Source organism: Cygnus atratus, chromosome 1, assembly GCF_013377495.2.
Source record: "Cygnus atratus isolate AKBS03 ecotype Queensland, Australia chromosome 1, CAtr_DNAZoo_HiC_assembly, whole genome shotgun sequence".
Lineage (NCBI taxonomy): Eukaryota > Metazoa > Chordata > Aves > Anseriformes > Anatidae > Cygnus > Cygnus atratus.
The window spans coordinates 199,728,148-199,752,244 of NC_066362.1; the positions used below are offsets into that span (position 1 = coordinate 199,728,148).

General features: G+C 41.0%; 2 protein-coding genes across 4 annotated transcripts in view; both read left to right on the forward strand.

Moving 5' to 3' along the window:
• The window catches only part of CTSC (cathepsin C), a 770,970-nt gene that overhangs the window by 259,856 nt on the left and 487,017 nt on the right, over window positions 1-24,097 (forward strand). The window lies entirely within an intron of this gene.
• Window positions 1-24,097, forward strand: part of NOX4 (NADPH oxidase 4) — a 110,024-nt gene that overhangs the window by 81,544 nt on the left and 4,383 nt on the right. For all 3 annotated transcript variants that reach the window (XM_035542534.1, XM_050709358.1, XM_035542533.2), the window contains 4 exons: window positions 16,288-16,407; window positions 19,912-20,020; window positions 20,568-20,636; window positions 22,724-22,824. In XM_035542534.1, coding sequence (XP_035398427.1) covers window positions 16,288-16,407; window positions 19,912-20,020; window positions 20,568-20,636; window positions 22,724-22,824 — 399 coding nt within the window. The remainder of the gene's footprint in view (window positions 1-16,287; window positions 16,408-19,911; window positions 20,021-20,567; window positions 20,637-22,723; window positions 22,825-24,097) is intronic.

The following is a 24,097-nucleotide window of genomic DNA, read 5'->3' on the forward strand; positions in this document are numbered from 1 at the left end:
AAGCACCAGGCTCTTCAGAGCAAAAATAAAGTGCTAACAAATCATGGTTGTTGACAATAGTGACTTCCTCCTTAAGTCTATGAACAAAAGGGAACTGCTTCATTCATTCAATCCTATACACCTACCTGCACATTAGCAATTTAATTTTTGGCCCCAGGCTTTCATTGGGAGACCCCTGAAACTGTTTTTTGTCACAGAACCTGTCAATGGAGCCAGCATCTTTTGTTGGTGTTTTGTTAGTAAGTCCTGCTGAAAAAGAGAAAAAAAAAGATGTGAATTGCAGTTATAACAAAGGGGACAATGGACAATATTGTGCTCCTAAACATGTGGAAGAAATTGGGAGGGAAAAAGGAGTTGCCTAGCATGTCTTCCTTTATATTTCATATAAGACATAAACAAAAACTGTATTTCTTGGTCTCTAAGGAGGGCAGAAATCTAGCAACACTCATTGCTGTTCTGGCTCTCGCCCAAACAAGGTTTGAAGAAGGAGGAAAGCTGTTAGATCAGCATCTCAGCTGTACCTCCTCAAGACATTAATACCTCAGAAAGCAGCATACACTAGGGTTGCCCCTGGGGTATCAGAGCAAGTATAAGCTCTGTGTAAGAGGAGAGAGGAGCACAAACCTTCAAGCCAAAGGAGGCAGTTAAGCTGGTCTAGTTTTGCATAAAACAGGCAATGATGATCTCTTCTTTTTAGGTTAGAATTGAGGAGACATTTCTTCTCAGAAAGAGCAGTCAGGCATGGGAACAGGTTCCCCAGGGAAGTGGTGGCGTAACCGTCCCTGGGGGTGTTCAAGGAAATGTTAGACATGGTGCTTAGGGACATGGTTTAGTGGGTGACATTGGTGGTAGGGTGATGGTTGGACCAGATGATCTTGATGGTCTTTTCCAACCTTAATGATTCTATGATTCTTATCAGGACATGAGCCTAGATTTCAGTTCTAGCAACCTTTTGTCAGGCAGCACTGATGGAGTGGCTCAATTCCGAGTGCCAGGCTCTTTTATGTATGAGACACGCTTCACGTTTCTTTTTCATGCAGTAAGTCAGGCTTTAAGCTGTTGGTATTAATCAAGAACAGAGAGAGGCCCATGTTGATCTCACAGCCATCCCTTATCTCCTCTGAGAAATGGATAGGAGCTCTGGACTGTGGGATGCCAACTGGACCACCCTAGACTGAATATCCCCAAGTAAACACATAGGGTTCATGAAGGAACATGTCTCAGCATCCAGGCTATAACTTAGCTCAGAAGTTGCTTTCAAGTCTTAAAAACTGGCAGTAGTAGAGAATCCATCTCATCCAATAATAAGTTATTGCAGCAGTTAGTTACCCTCAATGACAGGGACAGGTGTTGGCTCCTGGGAGATGGTGCCCCGTAGGCCTGTCTTGCCTCGAGGAAAAGTCTTCTACATCCACAGTTTGTAAGAACCACAAGTCCTTTAGCACAGCCAGACAGCCAGCAGCTGGAAAACATTGTTAGCGGCTGCAGAGCAGCAATGGCCCGTGATATTAGCTGCCAAATCCGTTCTGAGTGTTGCCTAATCAGCTAGCTGAGGCTGCTCACGAGCAGAATTGGAGACGAAAGTAGATAAGTCCTAACGCAAAGGATGCTTGAATAGAAGATTTGTACAGAGTTATTGCATGGGGAGGATAAATTGGGTGATATTCAGAGTTTCTGGTGGTTGTTTTTTAATGGAAAAAATTTTGCGGGTTATAGATTTGACAGAAAATTACTAGTGTAAGTATCTGCACTTGAAGTGAGACATTACATACTAGTGAGGTGCCTAGCAATGCTTTTCCCTTGGTATCATGAATGTAATGACATTTTTGCTCCCCTCAAAGCAATAGCAGAAGCTGTGATATAGTCACCGACTGGAAGGAGAAGATACCCCATTTGCTTTAGAGCCTAATGGCTTTCATGTAGCACTTTGCTTTATGACTTAATTATCCATTGCTGTCAAGGTATCCGTAGTACAAGGTTTAAATTAAGTTTGTGCATGGTAAAAACTCATTTAGAACCAAACTCTGCAAGTTCTGCAAATTCTGGGATCCTGTGGCAGGCAAAATTGCTGCATGCTCAAAAAAAAAAAAGAACAATACGAGTAGGGTCAGTGCTCCTACCCCAACTCCAGTTTATCAGTTTGAGATTGTAAGCTGTCCTACAACCTGTACAGCATAAGTGTTCTATGTGTCCTGTGTGGTTCAGAAAATACTCAAGTTTCTAAAGCCAACTGTCTCAGCACTCACTGGACTGGGCTCTTGCTTACCTCTGCATGGTGCCTCACGATGTTACCTAGTGATATTATACCTTTGTATTTCCCTTCACTGTTACTGTATCTTTAAGGCATAAGATACCCTTAAAATGTTGGTGATTTCTAAGATGGGAATGTTTAAGATAAAATGACTTCCTCTTTTAGATAAATCACCATAAACGACTGAATCTCTTAACCATACTGCTATCCCATTGCTAAACCAATTCTGAAATCCTTTAAAAATAGTAAATTGTCCTTTTTGCCTGTATAACTGAATCTTCTTGAACAGTATTTGAAATGCATCCATTTATTTCTAGGGTTTTCTGCAAAATAAGTATTTGCATCCCTACAAAAACCTCAACAGACTTTGAAAGCTATTTGTAGTTTATTTTTTTGTGCCATAGTATGCCATTTTAACTGGGATGAGGCAAATCGTGCATGGAATTAACTTGTGAAAGCATCATAAACCTTTGATTCTGGGCATTTGGACACTGTGAAGATGAAACTTTGTGATCTTAATATGCCAAGAGTATCTCCTGCCATTGCAAAGTTTTCAAAAGAAGCAGTTCTAGGATTTCAGCTTATCACTGCATCAGCAAGAGTTTGAAGTGTGTTGGAGAGATACCCCTCACTTTGCTCAAATCTACAAAACTGGCATTTCATTCAAGCTGGTATAACATAAAATATGGGATAGTTGTGAACCGAACTCGAGCTTTCCATAAAATTTGAGTATAATCTGGAAGAAAGACTACAAAGTATCCCAGTCTGTTAGGTAAGGTGTTTCAGTAGGAAACTGAGTGGCTGTGCCAGCGTTTCTGAGTGGAAAGGGCAGGCACTGCTGTTCAGAAGGATCTCAGAAGATCTGTAGTGTAAAAGTCACTGGTTACATATTTTGGTTATGTTCAAGTGAAATGCTATACAGCTTTCCCTTCAGAAAGAGCAAACTTTCTCTGAAGGACAATCACTACACGCCAGCTTCTCTGTCAGCCCTGTTTTGTTTCAAGGAGAGGACATGAAATTTTGCTTCAGCTCACATAAGTCAAACCTGGTGGTGAACCTAAGAAAAAGAAAAAAAGCTCTGTAATTAGAGTTTGATGTCTGAACGGCTTGGAAGGGAGCAGAGTGATGTTGAATATCTTGGATGTTGTGTCTGAGCGAGAGGAGGGTGGGAGGGGAGGAGAGCAGGGAGGAGGGAAAGACAGATGCAGCTTTCTGTTTTGCACAGAGTCCACACGTTACATGGAGAAAGACACCTTAATTCAAATGAACAGGTTTACCTTATGGGATCAGCAGAGCAGAATTTAATGAGCTTGTTCAGCTTTATAACACTCTAATTGTAATGAGAGCCTCTGGGCACTTCGGTGACAGGCAAGTGATGCTGGTGTTGACTGACAACTTGAGCTCCTTCTGTCCTTTGTTGGGGAGGAGGGTTTAAGGAATGTCTGGCTAATTTATTTGCTGATCGCTGTGTTCCCAGGAGAAAACAGGCTGAGTTTGGTGTCTTCAAGGCTTCTTTGGCCCATGGTGCCATTAGCATGCACTTGAGCATCTCATTCCAAGCTGTAACTGCAGCAGAAGGGCTGTCCCCTGGGGCTCAGTCCCTGCTTCCCTCTTTCAGAGTCAGCAGAAGCAGCGCTCCTGAGGTGGGGAACTCTCCTAGCTTTCACTGCCCCATCCACAGCAGCACTTTGCTGCCTGAATGCTTTTTTTTTTAACTCTATGCATTTCGCATTCGTATTACTAGGTGAAAGGATCTAGCTTTGAAGAGGTTTTGATGATTAACTTTTCTTTTTCTTGGTGCAGAATTGCACGATAGTTAAGGAATCCATGCTAAGGAATCGGTGCAAATGGTGTTTATAAAAAATTGGGCTGGCTTTCTGAAGTCATTTGATAGCAAAACAGAGCAGGTTGGCTGCAGGCAACTCTAAAGAGCATCACTGGAGTTTAAGAAAACCATTTATCTCTTTGTTGCCTATGCCAGCTATACCTGGTCAGATGAACCCCCCTCCCTGTATTAACTTTGTCTGTTGTTAATTATTTGACCCTGCACTGAAATTCTGGCACCAGTGAATAACATCTGGACCACATGGAAATATTATGGCAATTAAGAGACAATTAAATTTGACTTGTTTCCCTGTTCCATCCATCTTATGATGTCCAAGGAGAAGACTCATGCTTGAAATATTCAATGTGTGTGTAAATATTAAGTGTGTCTTGACTTTGCTGAGGCTGGGATCTGTTTTTCTCTGCCCTGAAGTTTCCTTGGAGGATGAAAATTCAAGGGACATTGCACCATAAAACCTACTCACAGAAAAAAAAAAATCAAAAATGTTTCTAAATTATGTATGGTTTCATTATCGTTAGGTCATCGGTGGTAAAAAAAGCCCTGTTCAGTCAAGTATTTGAACATTGCCATCTAAGGTTAACCAAACTGATGAAATAGAATTAACAAGGAAATTACAGGGCCAGTGCCTTTATCTGCAGTCATCTTTACTCTCTCTTGTTTGGCTTGGCAAGAGTTCTCCAATGACAGGAAGCTATCACTTAGCCTTATTTAAAACGTGTGTCTGAGAGGTCTGCAGATAAAAGCCATCAGTTAGATGACAAAATAGAACAATGAATCTCTAGAAACACTCTAGTTGTCCTTCCTTCCCTTTTGTATACTCATTAAATGCTGCCATCTGTATATTGATGGGGTTTATGACCACCATTATGAATGTATCCATGGGCCCCACAGCCTTTTAATGAAGGGATTGTTGCTTTGCTGTGTGTGAGAAATCTAATTATTCCTGTGTGACAGGTAGATGCTGTCAAACAGTGTCAAATTGACATGCCCAACTTCTCCTGAGGAAGGCATGGCAGAGAGCAGATTTGATCGTAGGTCTTTCAATCCCAGAACAGCACCTGAGCTGCTGCATTCATCCGTCCTCTTTGTGCTGGTGGTGAAGTTCTTGGTACAGGGCGAAGGGTACCTTTCCATTAGGGACCTTTGGGCACTTCTACAAGAAATACAGATAGTCACATCAGAAATGTGGTGTTTTAGCAAATGGGTGATGAATGAAACCATTAGGAAAAACAAATGCAGTTTCAGAATTTCAGAAAGGGACAACCAGAAAGTATTCACCTCTCAGCCCACTTTTTACTTTACAGTTTGTTAAAAGTACAGTTGTTGAAGGAAACCTTCAAGTAAATGGTATGTGGAACACCTAAAACTCTGCAGCTGATGGGTATAGAACGAGCTCTTGGAAAAATGAGGTTTGGTAGATGCACAGAACCCAGAGCATTGGTATTTCATCCACTGTGTACTGCCCATGTCCTGCTGTAGTTACTTGCAAATATAAGTACCATAGCAGGAGGACTAGTAAAAAGTAGGTAGCATGAGTATAGTATAGACTATATAGTCTATATTTGCTTGATAGTATCGCTTTCAGCCCTGCAGAACTAAATCCCAGTGTCATAGAATTCAGTGTCATTTTTTCCACTTCTTTGTCCTGTAATCAGACTTTTTTTTTTTTTTTTAAGAGAGAATTTAGCAAAGTATTGTCTAAACAAGAATTCTGCACAGTATATTCAAATGAAAAAAAGAAAAAATGAAAAAGTCAGCTGCTGGCAGGTGGCAACCAGTGAATAATTCTCACGCAGACAGTTTTAAATGGAGTGAGGTATCAAATATGCAGCAATTCATCTTGGGACCTGTTGTTTTCAATATATTAAGTAATGAGTGACAAGGAGGGAAATGTAAACATCAAGTTAATTAAATCCTCAGATGATATTGAGCCAGGGAGGATAGTATATTTCAGAGCAGATGGATTGAAGCTTCTAGGTGATTTGGGAAATTTCAGGGGTGAAAGAAAAGTAAGATGAGTCGAAATAAGCAGAAATTTCAGACAGTTCACCAAGAGACAATTTATCATAATTGAAGCAGAAATGGTGGCTTAGGGGAAAAAAAACATTAGGATCATATTTAGCACTTTATAACAGCCTTCTGTCTGCATGTATCAGAGTATTTAACCTATTAAATTAAGCTTTTGGAGTGGAAGTCTGAGAAACTGTTGCTACCTTGGTTCAGCAGAAGGAAGAGCATGGCTGAGGAATTGAATGACGTTCTGGAAAGGAGAGAGGGCCAGGGAGATGGGACTAAAAGGCAGGAGGACTTTTCTTCCTCTCAGACTGATCAAAACTGGCATTTGAGGTCAGGCCTGGGGCACCGTCTTGTGATCTGCATTTCACAATGACAAAGAACATGTCAGGGATCAGCGTAGCCAGCATGGAGCTGTAGGACACTGATTTTGTGCAAGAAGTCTCAAGTCAGATTTCCCGTGTGCCCCCGGAGCGACACGACGAGGCACACACGCTGTGGTTTCTCTGTGCATTCACAGAACAACTTCACGGTGCCTTACCAGTAGGAACTGGTATCGGGCCTACAGCAAAAGCCCCAGGGTGCCTTCGTCTTGGACCCTAAATCTGTGCCGGATGTGTTCTGTGGTGACATCCAGCCTCTGTTCTCCTCGCTGCCTTCTAGTCACTGTGCCTTACAGCAATGCTTTGCACCCAGTGGGTTGCAACCCTCAGGATATTTATGAAAAGTAAGGGTGGGAAAGGTTATGAGAGGAATTTTATATTTGAAGTGCCTGGTGTGAATTTAAACACTCATCTCCTCTCCATCTCTTGCAAAGTCTTCTGCTTGTCTGTCTTGTTCAGGGTCACCTATTCTCTTTCAGCTTCTTAAAGCTCACAGAAATGCTAAAAATAAGATTCTCTCTGTTATCATGGATATTCTTACAGTACACGGAAAGGGAAGAGCATAAAGGAATTTAAAAATTGAAGGGATTAAAAATGCTTTGTTTTGAATAACCTAAGAGGCCAGAGGGCTGTACAGAGTCATCTTTGTATGTCTAGAAAGGTAATAATAATGACACTACCACCTATGAATAATGATGCCATTATATAGAGCCTTGGCAGGACTGAAATTGGAGCACTGCAGACAATAATGGGCCATTCACTTTAAATACAGAACTCGAAGTAAGAAGTTGGAGCATATTCAGAGGAAAACAATGAAGAGGTCAAGATGTTCAGGGCTGGCTTGAGCTCATCTATGATGTAATGCAGTATATTCTCCGGTAGCTTGATAAGCTTCTCTTTGGGAATTTCTGTGGACAATCATCTTTAGGCTTATTTTGACTTCAGAAATTCTTTCTCCAAACTGAGTGATCTCATCCTTAACCTGACATTTTACTGCAACTGTGTGTGGTTCCATCTAGCTTTCAGCAGGTGTTCTTTAGTTTACATTTTGGCTTTGCCAGTTTTCTCTAGCCCTTTCCAGATAAGAGGCTGTCCATCTAAGGAAATGAACTTCTCTGACCATCACTGAACATCTGGAAGCCACCTGGAGTTGCCTTCCTATTACCTTGCAGACCTCAGTTCTCAACCGTCAGGGCAATATTTGGAGAATTTCTTTGTGGGCTTCCTGACAGCTAAGTTCAAGCAGAGATGTTTTACAGACCCCCAAACCAGTGATTATTTGCTTCATATAGCTGCACTGAAGGAGACCTACTCCTATAGACACATTAACAGTCCTTTATAGGATGTGAGGCTCATGGAAAGCATTGTTCCTTAAAGAGTGTAGTTATGAGAGACATATCCTTGCGAAGAGAGTTTTCCAGAGAAAGTATGGGCTTGTGACTCGACTAAATTACTTTGCTTACCCAATGTACACCCAATGACAGAAAAGAGTCAGCAGTGGGACATGGCAGTTTTTTCTTGGGGTCTGTTACATTCTAAGTAGCGTATTTCTGCTCATGTTTACTATATATTGAGGATCCCATTTTATTCCAGGATTGACTATTTCATTTAAATTGAAGGATTTGTTGTGTGATTTATCCTTTTTCTTCCCTTCTAGCCTTCTTCCCTTCTTCCTTTCTTCCTTTCTTCCTTTCTGCTTATTCCCACTTTTAATTCTTCATCTCTACTTAATGTAGTCCATGGCCAGAACAAACTGCGTTTGGAATGGATTGTGGTGTTCCTGGTCTTTGTCTTCAGACAGATCTGCTACCAACTGTATCTGCCGGCACACCAGTCAGCTTCTTCTCTCCTCCCATTTTGTTTCTCCAGCTACCTAGCTAGGCTTTTAATTTCTGCACTTGTCATCTTTGAAATTTGTCAGCAGGTGCCGACTTTTCTTTCCCCAGCCCCTAGGATGTATTGGAGCTTTTTGGGAAAAGCCTACTTGCAATGTGGATGTCTTGTTAGAGTGGTCTGCTGTTTCCCCCACCCTACTACCAAAAATGTATTTTGACCTTTGATACAATATGCTCCCCTCATATATATCTGTAAATAAGCACAAAGCAGCTTCCATGGGGGGCTACTATGTCTTGTGTATATACTCTCAGGCCTTCTTGAAACTCCCATGTAAATATTTCAGTCTTTTCCTTTCTTTTTTTTTCTTTTGTAACTTAACTTGAAAATACTTGAACAATGGCTGAGGGAACTGTGCTAGACCTCCAGTGCTGGCTAAAAGCCTCAAAAAGCATATGTAATATTTAGAGGTGTGAAAAACTTGAATCAGCATCTGACTCTGGCAGTACAGCTCCTTCAGTTGCTTTAGGTATTCCACAGTACCCTTGAGACACTGAGGCTGAAGGCATTTCCAGTGACACAGGGAAAGGGGAAATCCCATCTTAGCAAGTATAATTTACTAAGGGAGGAAAAGGGCTCAGTGCTAATATCAGCACTTCGTGTGAGAAGGACGCATGCTGTCTGCTAGATGGCAACGCTGAGATGGCCACCAACGGCACCAGTACAGGCAAGAAAAAGCTTCCTCTAACTATTAAAAGACACAAAAGAGCAAATATGGAAGTTGACTACTTCAAAACAAAAATACCATGAAATGGGCAGATAACTCCTGTGGTGGCATTGAATAAGTTGGGAAGAAACCTGGCCACCAACATGTTCAACCTAGTTGTGGCTGCTGGTCCGAAGCAGCATCTATCACTTAATGATAAACTAAATTTTCAAAAGGCAAGTTTAAAACAGGTAGTACAGTCATTACAATTACTTTTCTTTTTATTTTACTTCATTAGCTGAGGCAGAATCGGTAGGAGACAAGTTTACAGAGGCAAGGCACCTCATAAAAGTTACCGTAATTGTTAACGAAGTAAGTAGAAAATTGGATTTCTTCTTATAATAAAATTAAATCATGTGTGATCTTTAATCAAAGGAATACATTTTGGAAACATTTTATAAAAATGACAGTAAAAAGGCTGCCATGGAGAAGAATTAATGTAACATTAATTAAGAATATTGAACCAAGAATTTGGAACAGAAAGTACGTGTACTTCTTTGAGAGAACAAAGTTGTCTGAATACATAATTATACTTGATTGTAGTTCTCACAATGGTTTTACATACCTTTTTAATGAAGTAGGCGAATGGTCTAAACTGATGCTTCTCTCCTGTGATAGTCAGCAATGAGAGATACAGCCTGTCCATAAATATTTTTGGGAAATATTTAGACAATTTTATTCAGTTCTGAGGAAAAATAACTTGGTCTGAGAGAAGGCAGTATTAAATTGCAGTCTTAGAGTGCTATAGAAGTTCTGAAGAAGGAAGAGCCACACTTGCAAGGGTGTCCATCAGGAGTGTCTGTTTTCTGTTGTCTTCAGTGGAAGTGCCATCTCAGATGGAAATTCTTCTTCAATCATCCCTGGGCTCTTGAGGATATAATAAGCTGAAGAACAGGTGATTTCATTTTGTTTTACCTAACCAAGGAGAAAACAATGGTACTGAAATACTTAAATGCAATGGTTTAACTAGAACTTAAATAAAATAATGATAAATTGCCATGTTACTGTGAGAAGAAAATGTGGTGATAAATGATTCAGTATTTTTTTAAGCCATCTACTTTGTTACAATTGGTTGTTATACCAACAGATAAAGGAAGCAACTGCTATGGAAGAGAGAAGGAAATTTCTACAAGCTCTAGTACATACTGTAATGTATGTAGTACGTACTGTAATGTATGTAGTACATGTTTGAAGTTGAAAAGAAAAAAAAATGTGCAATCATAAATTAAACTCAAGATGTTTAAAAAAAGGAGATAAGGCCTAATGAAATCTGAATTAGAATGATAACACTGTGCAATCTCGTGCAAAATAGTATGTAAAGTTAATTGGACCCACTGGGTTTTACAAGCTTACTTGTCTGAGGGAGTGCTGTTTTCTGTAACGAAAACATCATCTTTCACAATGTCAGAAGAACACATGGGAGCCTCTGATCTCACATGCCAGATGTCACATTTTGTTACACTTACAAGCCCTGAAAAGCCATAGTAGTTTTGGAAATCCGTCCAAACCAAGGATGTCATACTTTGTTCAAGTGTTGGTTCTTCAGCTGTAAAAGGATGTTGGTACTAAAATGCTGTCAACAATCACAAGCATTCGGGAAAAATAATGTCAGAGTATATGCTTATTAATTGAAGTTTAAATAATGACATGACTTCAAAAGATGAAGCAGCTGTCTGGATTTTTGCTGTAGAAAATGGTTGAAATTTTTGCATAGTAGTAAGTACAGTGTCTTTGAAAAGTAAAATTTGTTGTAACTAGGTTTTTACTAAAAACTGTGAACTGAGCCCTGGGTCCAAATTATGTTGGAACACTTCTGCAGTCCGTTTTGCTTTCTGCAAGCCTAGCATATGAAACATTTCCTCACATATAAGTTTCAGAATTGGATGGTTTCCAGTATTATTTATCAGTATTATTATTAGTGCCCTGAAGAACCGTGCGTCAGGAAGCCCTCCTGATAACGCCCAGCCACACAGCAGAGACTGCCCTGACCAAATCAACGCTAACTTGAAGAACAGAAGACAACAGATGGGTACCATCAGACAACAAAATTCAGGGAAACAGTGAAACAGTACTGGGCCAGAACATAATTGAGCTGTGGCAAGCAAGTCAGCAGCCTGACTGCTGTAAACTTCTGGTTTATTGGTTTTTTAGATATTAGAGAAACCAGGAGAGGAACCGTAAGAAGGATTTTGAAGGGAGATAATGAAATAGCTCTGCAGATGTTTACAGAAATTTCCTCCCAGGCATGAAGGGCAGTGTGGGAGGAACATGAAGGCACTTGGAATATTTATTGCATGGGGGTGGGAGCTGGTGTTGTGGGCTATCAGAGGGAGGTGGTGGCATCCCTCTGGTGTGTAAGACGGGAGAGGAGTTACAGCAGCAAGAGAGCACAAGGAGAGTTGAAGCGAGCAGAGAGTCAGTTCCTTGGAGGTCTGAGGCTGTATCCATCGTGGTGGTACTGAGCTGAGGTTTTGGTAGAGCAAGTTAAAGAGAAAAAATGTGGGAGGAGGGTTGTTTACTTGGTTTTATTTTGATTTTGGGGAACTTTATCCAAAATCTGTTGAATCCAAGGACATGGGCTCTTCATAGGGAATCACAGACGGGATTCAGCTCCAGCTGAAGATATGTAAATGCAGGTGTTTGTGTGCGAACTGGGTATCTGATGTCCAGTTATCTCCGTGGAGATTTTATGCCTGGCTTCAGGTGCCTCCAGCTAGGTGTCTGATGCCAGTTTAGTTCTGCCAGGCCTTCAGCAGCCATTCAGAGGGACACCGATCTCCAAGGACCTGTTGAATTGAGTCAGTACAATCAGTAGACATAGAGCAGCTCGTCGCACCCTGAATACATTAATCATCTGGGCTGCATCTCTTTTGACTGTATTGGGGACTTAGTATATCTTTATACAAAGATATCTACACTTGGGTCTTAGCAACAAACTGAATACTGCTCCATGGATATCAGGTACACTGCTCAGTGAAATCTGTGCTCCGTGGACATGAGCAAGAGTTTTGCCACAGACTTCAGTCAGATGAGGACTTACTTTCTGTGCTTTGTGCAGTACTTAGTATCCAGTCATTCTGTTCAGTTTGCAAATGCCGATGCTTCTTTAATTAAAATTTCCTACAAACTCTTGAATTAACTCCCCTATCCATCTGTTATTCCACTAATATCCATGATAATGTCTTGCGGTAGCTCCCAAAGCTCCAACGTAATACAGCATTTACAGCTGAGCAGTGAAGTAGGAGGCAGGCACTAAGCTTTTCTAAGTCCAGCAGAGGTGTGGGCAGGTGTCTCCACACATCACTGTGCAGTTCCTGATAGAAGGTGACAAGTTGGGTCTCAAAAGCAGTGCAGCTGCCCCTGTCCCCAGAACAGTGTCCATTGATTTAGGGACAGCCACGTGTTACTGCAGTTGTATTGCCCAGTGCTGGAAAAATCCATCTTGGTGCTTTTTGGGGTACTTCTGTACTACTGTACTGTAGAATATGTGGGCTTTAAATAGGAAATACGTTCACCAGCCATCTATAAGATGCTTTTTAATACTGTGCTCTGCTGGTTTTTGTGATGCATTCTGTTTTGAAGGGCTTTTTTCTGTTTGTGAGCTGAGAAATTGTGCCAGAATAACTGGAAGCAGTCTAAAGACAAGAAATGAATACTGGCGAAAAGAACAACTCACTATTTGAATAAGTTTGCCTGAAGGGGGAATTTCTAAACTTTTACTAAAATTCTATTCCCTTCCTTCATGTTAATTAAATTAAAGCTTGGGGGGAGACCATAATATAGTAGTGTGATATATCTGGGACATAACTCAAGAAACAAAACGACATCCTACTCCCCTTGGCTCATCTGTCTTTTTATTGAACGCTGTGCGATTTCATTTGCAATAATGAGCCACTTCTGTACAGAACTTTTCCTTTCTACCAGACGAAAGGAAGAGTGTGTTGACAGGAAGTGAAAGTTGCATAATCCCTGCAGAAGTCAATGGCTGAATCAGTGCTCTGTTCTTCACCGCGCTGCTTTATATGGCATCCGATTTTTTTCTTCCTCTGACTTGAAGAAGGATCAGTTCCTAACAGACCACCTCCATCAGGGCATCAGAGACACATTTCTTTTTGTTATAAATTATTCCCATAGCACGCTGGGGTTAAATAGCGTGTTTATGACATCCATTCAACAAAATCATCCAGGGAGATTATGTTATCCTTGGAATCAGTCTTTCCAAGTCTTGTAGAGTGGGCTAACGCAGTAGCAATATTTCTCCAGCTTTTTCCCTGTTTTTCTTTCTTGCAATTGGAAGTGGTGACTTCTGGCTGTTCTGTGCTGGGCCACATGCAGGCACAGCAGGAGGCCCTTGGCTCCTCTGACTGCATTTGCTGTCCAAACAACTGCGCCTCACTCCCTCAGAGGAAGAACCAGTGGGCAGATAAAAATATTTTGCAGGCCAGATTTGGCTAATGGGCCATGAACTGAAGCAGCCTAATCAAAATACATGTTTAATTGAAGCTTGTTTCTTGATTTCTGGCATGGAATAGGACACGTGCGTGTCTGGTTTGGAGGTTTTGCATGTTTCAACTTATGATCAAATCAGTGGTATTCAATGGCACTCAGACTTTCCAGGAATTGCTTAGTCCCATGTGAGAGCAGGCATACATACTTGAGATAGTCCTCAAGCAGGCTCAAGTGCAAGCCTGCTAAGTGGCACCCATACAAAGTATGACTATAGTCACATCAGCTGTGGACATTTCTGGGAAAATCTGCTTTGCTGGTTTGCTTTTGTTTTGTTTGCTTGTTCTCCCCCGAAATGTTGGCTTTGTCTGTATATCCTAATGAAAGTTAGTGCTTCATATGCAGAGTACAAGAGATTTCCCTCAGGCCTGTGCTTATGCCCTTAATACCATCGGGAGCAATTCTCCAGATTTCACCAGCTAGGCAGGATCTGGTTAGGGTAACATGTGCATAGGAGGTATGCCAGGATTGGCAGTGGATTTCAGTTGCTGGTCTTGGTAATCCTGTACAGATTTTTCACCTTCTTGCCCACACAGATATCCCCAAATTAGATCTCTGTTGAGACACACATCTGAGACCCGTAACATTTGTGGACTTCTCTCAAAATGTCCCTGGACCACACACCTTTCTACGTTGGGTTTCTCTACATTGCCCCTGCTGCTTATTTAAATAAGAGATGCTCCTTTACCCCCTCAGTCAAATGACAATGCAGTGCTGAGGATATTTCTTAAAGCAGCTGCTGCTGCACTCTGCTCCAACAGTGGTCTCATATCATTAATGGAAAGTAAACCCTTTTTAAGCAAATGGGGAATAAAGTGTTATGTAACAGGAAGCATTTCATGAGAAGACACTTAAAATTCTGTTTATATTGTATGCACACATCCAGTTGAGTTTTTCCTGGCCCCATTATGCAAAAGAATTTATCTGTCCTAAGTAAGAGTGAATTTGTTTTTCATGTATTCTCACCATGGCGGTACTAACATACCTGGTGTTGTAAAGGTTTGAGATTCCCCAAGATAACACAGTAGTGACTTCGGAATATAAAGACATAAATAAGTATAAGCATATTTAGGTTGCAGATTGATTAGTTATGAATTTCAGTGATGTATTTTAACTATATACTATTGCCAAGAGTTCTGATGCCTTCTGATGATAGGTATGGCTGGCCCTGTGTCTCTCCTTGTCTCTCCAGGTAGGACACCAAGACCCAAGAAAGGAGTTTGTAAGACAGAGCATAGATAGGGATCAGCCATTTATCTCCAGATCCATCAGAAAATAGGTAGTTAGCTATCTTAGGACAAGAAACTTTAGAAGAAGGAGCCTAACATAAAAGGCATTGAGATGTCAGTAATAGCAAAGGTCTGGAAGAAATTTCCCAGAGAGGACTATATTGGCTGAAGATAACCCAGACAAGATGTTGTCGTGACTGGTAAGATGCCAAGGGTCAGACCACAAAGCTAAAAGAAAGGGGATCAGGCTGTAAGATGTTAAATTATAGCTAAAAGCCATCCCTCAGTAGGAAAGAATCAGAGGTTGGAAGACATTGTCTGGGAAAAGAGACGCCTCTTTAGTGGTTAAGTCTCTGGCTGATGATATAAAGGAGAAGCCTATGTCCATTTATTAGGTGTACACTGTGCCTAGCTTAGTTGCATAATTGCACAAGTATGTATAAAAATGTATATGTTGGAGCTTTTTTCTGGAGTCATGCCAAAGGTTGATCTCAGACAGCCTTGCTGTGAGCAAATACTTTGTCACTGAGCTGCTGAACACAGCGCTGGTCCCACTGGTTACCTAAAATGTGATGATCCAGTAATTCACTCATATGCAGAATGAACCTTAATCAAATGTATTGTTCAATTTTTCTTCGTAATTATTTGTAAAGATTAATCTATTACTGTAGCCAGGAGATGCACTTGCTGTTACATAGGTAGAATGGGGGTTATGTGAGTCTTAGTAGAAAAATTGCTGTCCATAAACTTTGTGTCTGTGGGTGGCCTTGGTCAGACTTTCAGCAGAGTACTGAAGATTTGGAGGTCAAACCTGTGAAGATGTCTAAAGTCCCATTTTTAGGTTACAGTAAGCTGACCTTTCATCAGTTTCTGAAATACCCAAAATGGGTTGGAAATGGAACTCAGTCTCCTAAGAGATCTTTACAAACAGGTAGACAAAACTGTTTTAAGAATGAAAGCCATGAGGCAAAGGGATACATCTCAGTGATTTTTTTGCCCCTCTTCAGATATATGTTTGGGATACATCACATTCCTGATATTCAAGAGATAAACCTTCTAGGCAGGGCTAGCCAAACTCTGTCTTCCTGCATATATATAATAACACTGAGTTGTTATTGTTTCCAGTGCAGCACTTTCTTTGCCCTCTAATACCAGACACAAAGGACAGTAATAATTTAGTCATTTACACTGCTTTGATTTAAAAAGGCTTGTCTAATCATGGAATGTGCCAGGAGATTTTATCTGACACAATTTTTTCATGCCACCTGTACATTGGTTTCTCTCCACAGTCATCCACATCAAGCTTTCAAGGACAAAGGTTTTCATATTTTGCATCCCAGGAGTAATAAAATATTGAAACAAATTCTTTGTAGAGTTTTAATTCCAATCCTCTTTGCCTTCCCTCTCTCCTTTGATTTTTGCAGCTTTCTCTAAAAGTGTTCTTTTTGCTTTTCTTGCAGACTGTATGTGGATGGACCTTTTGGAAGTCCCTTTGAGGAATCCCTGAACTATGAGGTCAGCCTCTGTGTGGCTGGTGGTATTGGAGTTACGCCATTCGCATCGGTACTCAACACGCTGCTGTAAGTGAGCTCAAGCTTTTTAAAGCCATTTCTTCCCTACACCCTCCAATTTACCATAGTAGTGCATGTCAGAAGGGGTTTGAGAGTATTTCAAAACTTCTACCAGCATAACATAAGTGAATTTCCTTCAAGAGAGGTAAAGAACTGGGTTGTCCCCTGGAGAGCATAAATAATCTCATATAGGCTGTGTAACGCAGAGTTCTGGCAGAGTTGTGCCACTAATGCACATGAGCTGGGACATTTGCACTAGTGTTTATATCCTACCACTAGCCTCACCTGTGACTAATGTTTGCTGTAGTCACAGACCCTTCAGCTAGATTTGTCCCCCGGTCTCTGCTTAGAGGAGGCGGTGCACCACAGTGGTGTGTTTTTGAGATTCAGGAGGTCGTGACAGTCCTTCTGCTGGAAATGCAGGGCAACTGTACAGTTCTGTTTGAATTTTGTAGAAGTGTAAGCTTAGGGTTTTAAAGGAATGGGCTTGACTTGGATTCAGATAGTGTTTGGATGTTTGACTCTATTTGAAGTTTTAAAATTTTAAGTATGCCCTTTTCTGTACTTTTTTCCCCCCTTATTTTAAATTTAAACCTTTGAAATTCTGTTCAGACCGAACGTTTCATCTATTTCTCTGTCACACTGGCAACATGCTTCCACCAAATCTTACACTGTATGATGTAGGCTTGCTTTTATGATTGCTGCTGATTTTTATTGCTGGAGCATTGGCTAAGAGCTCCAGTCACAATTTAAGCACCCCTGTTTCATAGGCACTGTATAAACAGCCAACCAAAGCAGCAATCTTTCCCTGAAGTGTAGAAAGGCTAGCTGGCTTTGGGAAGGTTTTACAATGCACAGCTGAAGCATTTGTTCTAAGATGTAAATGCCAATGGCCAGCTCTAACTCCAAAGTGAAATTAAACCTTGGATTTTAAATGCCATCCACATTCTTCTGTCCTTGATCTGGGCTGGACCTGGCAATGCTGAGCACTTCAGAAAATTATCAGCCCCACCCGTCTCATAGTGCAGCCCTCAAAGACCATCTTGGGCTCTCTCATTTTCTTTTCCTATTAGCGTATTGATCATCTCCTCAAAGATACGAAGAATGTGAAACATGGGTACAATTTTTCTGAAAGCCTGTAGTCCAGATGGGTAAGCTGACCATTTTTCTTGGGATGGTTTGTCCCTGACAGCATTTAGCTAAAATGTCACAGATCATAATGACTGACCAACAGCAGTTAATGAGATGGCTTCCCCAACCACTGTGTTATTGCCATAAGAACTTGCACAGACATTGCCATAGAAGCTTAACATCCAAAAACTTCAGTAATCCACACTTTTGGTTAAAGCCATAAATTACTTCCAAGTAGCCAATCTCGTAAACGGGCTTTGTAGCCAATCTTCCTGTTGTGCACTGTAGCATTATGCAGGGGAATAATTCTGTGACTCAGGAAAAAAAGTCTCAGCCTGCTTTCATTCTCAGTATTTAAACATCTACAACGAATCACGAGTGTACTGGATGAGCTGCCTGTTGTGTTTGCCCTGGCTGAGAAGCAGAAATTGGCAGGTGTGAAAATGCAAACTTCCTTATGATGCCAGCGCTGCAGAGCAGTGGGGCCAGTCCTGTTGTGTCAAGGACAGGCAGTTCTGGGGGAGATCAGAACCCTGTCGAGATGGAGAGGCATTTTGTTTCCGGCTCAATTATGTTCCTGTTGTATGAGCACAATTTAATTCCTGCCCCTGCCCTTGACTGCACTTAACTGTTGAACCCTGTGCACTATTTTTAAGAAATCATGACTTAACATTAACAAAAGCTAGTGGCTTGCAAGCTAGTGGCTTGCAACAGGAGGATCCTTAAATAACAGCTTTTATTACGGGCAGTGGTAATATTTGGAAGCATGAAAAAAGTATTATGTGCATGTAGATTTGGTTATAATGGGAGACTGCACCTGGGAGATTGCACCTTTAGTGCAGAATATATCCTGCTGGAGGTAGATCCATGCATGTGTATCTGAGGTGAGATTTTAAATCTATGCTTGACTTGATTCTTGAAATCTTGCCATCCAGCCTCTTTGTCGAGCTGCAGTGTTTCATCACCAGGAGTGGTGTTTTGTTACTGAGCTACAGCAATTCCATACAAAATTCCTTGCATTTTTCTCTTCTTCTTTTGTCCATTTTTATGGTGAAAGGCACTTATTTTCCTTGCTACTGCTTGTAGTTATCTTGTCACATCTGACCAGATTGTGACCCTTCCTAAGGGTTTGTCTTAGAGGCAGACAGAAGATGGAGGAAATCCTACTCTACAGGTCAACAGCTTACAAGTACAAAAGCTGGTCAGGACTTGAAAGACACTCTCCTCCCCAGTCTTAGTGCATTTTTTTTCTCTCTGTAAGGGAGGGATCACATAAAAGTTGAGTTCTCAGCCGCTACATGCAGCTGAAAATGTCTCTGCTCCTCATTCTTATGGTGGAAGTTAATAGCATGGGGAGGTGAGACAGTGGTTGGAGCCATCCTTTATGTGTATTTGTTAGTGCAATACCCTGGCTGAGTATGCTGGCAACCTTATGGTTCGAATAATGCACAGTGAGTCTGGTGAGGTGTGTTATGAAGCTTTTCTGCTGGGGTTGGCTCCTGGGACTGGTATTTGAAGTTGCCATTCTATGGTCCTCTCCATCTGAACATTAATTTAGGAGGAGAAGGAGGAAACAATTTGTTCACTGGCCATTTCAGTGAGCAACACAAACAGCATTGGCTAACTAAGAAAAGACTTCCTGGATATTTTTGTTTGGTTTGAACTCATTAATCATCAGGATTTTTTTTTCACTTCTATTTTCTATTGCAGTTCATTCCAATACTTCCTTTGTGCTATATTTGCATTTTGTTTGCATAAGAAATCTGACATAAGAGTCATGTTTTTCTAAACGAAATGTCAGAATCTGTCCATGACTGCATTTTACCCACCACCATTTTCAGAGGACTGTATTATATCTCACAGTTGCCTAACACAATGGAGCTCTGATTTGATTTGGTCTTTGTGACTCTGCTGCGGTATTAATTATAATCAACTAGAGCCTTTCACATATACTGGCAGAATTTAGTCCTGACATATTGCATTTGTCAATATTTTCCTCTCATGGGTTGCTTTATAAACCTAATAAAGAATTGACATAATACACTTAAACTTAGAATGTCTGCTTTGCTTTGAAATAAAAGTCTGATCATGATACATGAATCTATATTTGCAGCCCAGATCATCTATATAGTTGACAACTTCCTAATGCAGAAACAGGGCCTGTGAGGGGCGTTGGCTCTGCACTAGAGATTTAGTATTCCCAGGATCATCCTAATAGACCATGTTGGTCATTTCAGTGTCTGATCTATCATAGGATGAAGAACAACTTAGCAGTTGGCTTCTAATGGAAATTCACGTTTCCACTAATGAATACAAAGCAACTTAGTTAATGTAGCCTTTTTAAATGATAATTTTTAATTCCCCAAACATTTCATTTTCAAGTGACGGCTGGAAACGCTACAAGCTGAGGAGACTCTACTTCATTTGGGTGTGCAGGGATGTTGAATCTTTCCGCTGGTTTGCAGATTTGCTCTGTATGCTGCATGACAAGGTAACGGGTGTTGCGTGGAGGGATGCCAATAATGTAATAAATGCAGGCTATGTCCACACAACACAAGTGGCATGCAATAAGGACTACCAGCGAACTTCAGCTCTGCCTAGGCTACCTGGTTGTGCTTGGTTGTGCATCCATTTGTGCTTGGAGATGCATAAGCCAGTTTATGTCTCACTGGTATTTCATTGCACAGTGTTGCTGGACAGTTATCTGTGAAATTTATGAGATGGAAAAGGAACATGCAGGTTGGGGAGTCTGAGTGGCCTTTTGCCTTTTGGCTCGTAGACAGATTAAGAAGGGAGGGGGTGTACAATTTCAGGTGGATTTTAAAAGGAATGTGGCCTTCTAAAATAATAATTTGCACACAGCATGATGTGCAACATTCCGTAGTGCACAAAGGGGTGCTATGTAAGCACATCTTCATTAAAAAACTTACTTCACTGATGCTGAAACCTGAGTCCATCAGGATAGTAGGCACAAGTGACTTTATACTTCCTTTAAAGAAGGGATATTATTTCACTAGGTGTTTTTATCATCCTCCCAGCTTTGGCAAGAGAATCGACCAGACTATATAAATATCCAGCTGTACCTCAGTCAAACAGATGGAATACAGGTATGTGGCTAAATGCTGTTTGTAAACCAAACTAGACCTTGGGGTAGCAGACAATGCAAACTGTCAGTCATATGCAAAAGAGAATTATTGCAGATGGTAAAAACAGGAAATGAGGCCGTAAACTCAAGTGATTGATTCATTGCTAGGGCAAGAGAGCAAGTCCATCCCCACCGCATAAAAGAATCTGGTCTAGTAGCCTTGACTTGATTATATGTGGGCAGAAATCCATATCTTCCTTTTCTAGGAAAGAGGTCCTTCCAGGCCAGGCCACAGACCAGACAGTTGGCAGGGTTTGATGGGAAATCTGCATCATTGCTGGGCTAAGAATCAAAAAAGAATAGTTGTAGCAGCGTGCAAGCTCAAATCTTCTTTTAAAACAAATATTTTGAGAGAAGCTAGCTATTTTTAAAAGCTCAGATTTTTTTTGTTTGCCTGAAATATCAAAAAAAGTTACAAAGTGCTTGATAGATGAGACTGTAAGTTAATTGTCAGTTGTCATACATTGTCAACCCCAAAACTGTGCTCATTCTTCAGCTCCTGGAATCTCCCATAGCTATTTATGCTTATGATCTTCATTTTACATTATTTAGCACATAAACCTGGGCCTGATTCTTTACCCAGCTGCATCTGGAAGCTTTACCATTCACTGCAGTGGGCCCGGGACCAAGCCTAACAAGTACTACAAAATGTGAAATGCAGTGAGAAACCATGCCCAAAGGATTTTGATCTGCCTGGTATCAGGTAGAGAAGCGTAACATTCACAGCTCTGGTAGGAATGCTATCCAGTAGTCTAGATGATGTGATAGCTACAGCAGTTATGAACAGTGCTCCACAGCTGTAATGCCTGGATGACATATGTCATTTTGAATGGTGTGCTTGAAAATATGTAATTGTGAACCTGTTGTGGTTAAAATTTTAATCTGGTTAGGTTAAAAATGAAACCTGAAGCAGGATCGCATTGCGATGACACAGCAAGATTGTAATGACAGCCAATTCAAAGCAAGTTTTCTGGTGCTGTGTATCAAGCAGCTACTGAATTTATTATTTAAGTCAACTTTGTTTTAAGTCTTTTTTTAAAGTTACTTTTCTTTTGTGGCTGTTGAACAAAGCTGGCATGAACTACAATGCTGATGATGATTTCTCAAAGGGGGTGTTAAACTCAACTCTCCATTGCCTTACAGATTATGCGTTCACTGATGTCAGTCCAAGTGCTGACTGCTACCAAAATTAGGGCAGTTTCACTTTGTGCTCCCTTTGCTTGGGAGCAGTATGCTTTTGTGACAACAGGGAGTCAATCCCATCCTTCAGCAAATGCCTCTTGAATATAAAAGGCCAGAGGAAGATGAATTGGCCAAGGCTCTGTGTTTGCATTGGTGTGAGCCATGTTTCAGATCGCTCCACAGCGGAAGGAATGTGGGATGCTAGAGAAGATGTGATTCCTCTCTGCCTTCCTGTTGTGTTAGGACACAAAAAACAAGGAAAGGTAATGCCCCTGCAGTGGAAGGGCATTTGACCTTATAAAATTGCTGGTGCATTAGCATTGCTGCAGTGGGTTGGGTTCCATCTGGGGACCAGTTTTGGCTGCTTTCTGCTGTTGAGGCAGCACAAAGCAGCTGGCAAACTACTCTCAGGGAGAAATGTAAGATTTCCCTTGTTACTTTTTCAGGCCTAGTCATCTTAGTAACTTGTACGAAGTCAAAAAAAAAATTCTTCAGACAGAAATATGATTTTTGCATCAGCAGTGTTTCTTCCAGCTAAGCATTAAAGGCCAATGAGGGAATGAATAATAGGAGCGTAGTTATTGTTTTATGGCTTAAATAAATTGGTTTAAAAGTAACGGGGAGATTAATGAGCAGCTGCAAGAGGAACAATGTATAACGAACACCAAGGAGAGCCATTGAAAAAGGCAGTGAGCAGAGGTATTGATGTATGAAATGGCTGCAGTTTTAATCGCAACTGTCTTGATACTTGTGCTCGGGTTTTACACCTCAGCGATATGGTAAGTCAGGCAATGTCAGAAATGGGAGCCCTGGGTGATGTGAGGCAATCTGCAAATCAGGCAGCTTGCAGTTTTTTGTTTCTTGCAGAAAATAATTGGTGAAAAATATCAAGCCCTAAACTCGAGGCTTTTGATTGGACGACCCCGGTGGAAGCTCCTCTTCGATGAAATAGCAAAGTGTAACAGGCGGTGAGTACCGGTCTGCTGGAGGGTTGCCCCAGTTTGAAGGATGGAGATATTAGGTCTTTGCAGCTCTGTTTGTATGAAAATGTTTTTTGAGTTCTATCTTGGAGTCTAATGTTCAAGCTACTGATGTTGAAATTAGCTGGTATTTTGCTCTGAGAGATAGCCTGCACAAACTGAAACTTTTTTTAAAAAAAACTCAGCATAGTTCATCTTTTCATGCAGCTTAGGATGTTCAGTGACCCAGAAAATAAAAGTAATAGATTTTCATCTCACTGCACAGGGATTGCATATGTTTTTATCCATTGCAATATCTTGCTTGCAACATAGGCTGTTTCTATATATAAAGCTGCAGGTTTTTAAAATCACCGACTTCTCCTATAATTTTCCTATATATAATTCTCCTAAATGATTTATAGTACTGGATTACAACAAATAAATTGCACAAGGAAGAATCTGGCTGTCCTATATTGTTTTTATTCAGAGGATATGTTGTCTTCGGAAATTCCTGGCACTTTTTTATTCTTTGTTAAGACCTGGCAGTGCCTTTTTACTGTGCTAGGCGAACATACTATGGTCTAAAACAAGAATGTTGTAAAACAGGAGACATGCAATTAGACTATGGAATGTCTTTTTCCAGATCCAGCTTTGTTGGTTGATTATGTTACACCCTACTGGCAGTTTCCTGACTCAAAAGCTGATCTGGTAGACAGGATTGTGTGAGTCTTCCCTAATCTGCTTCTGGCAAAGTCAGTAGGGTAGGAGCTGCAAGCCACCTGCAGTAGCTGTTGAAGGTATTCTGGCTGCACCAGACTGAGAGATACTCTCATGATCCCTTTCACCTACAGACCTTTCCCTCAAAATGTTTTTGTCTTCTGTTTCACTTGTGAACTGTTGCCCGTAGCTTATTGAGTCTTCTGGAGCTGAATATGACTAGGGGATTTGGAGCCCTGGATCTTAAGAACTATTGAGCACCACTGTGTATCACTGTTGGCAGTGTAAGCTGCTGCTGCCATGTATCCTGTGTTCAGGTCCTAGAGGGTGTTGTGGAAAGGATGCCCCAAAGGCTGCTACAGAGCAAACGAATATTACTTCAAGTAGGGCAGTAGTAAAGGGCCATGGGAAAGATGGGGAAATAGGGAGGGCAGAGAAGCAAGTTGACTCTGGGTCAGGCTCCTGCATAGAGGACTGCTAACCTCTTTTTGCTTCATTCTAATGTCTTTTTTTGCTTAACTGCGTGAATCCAGTTTTAAAAGATGAAAATCATGAGGCTTCTGCC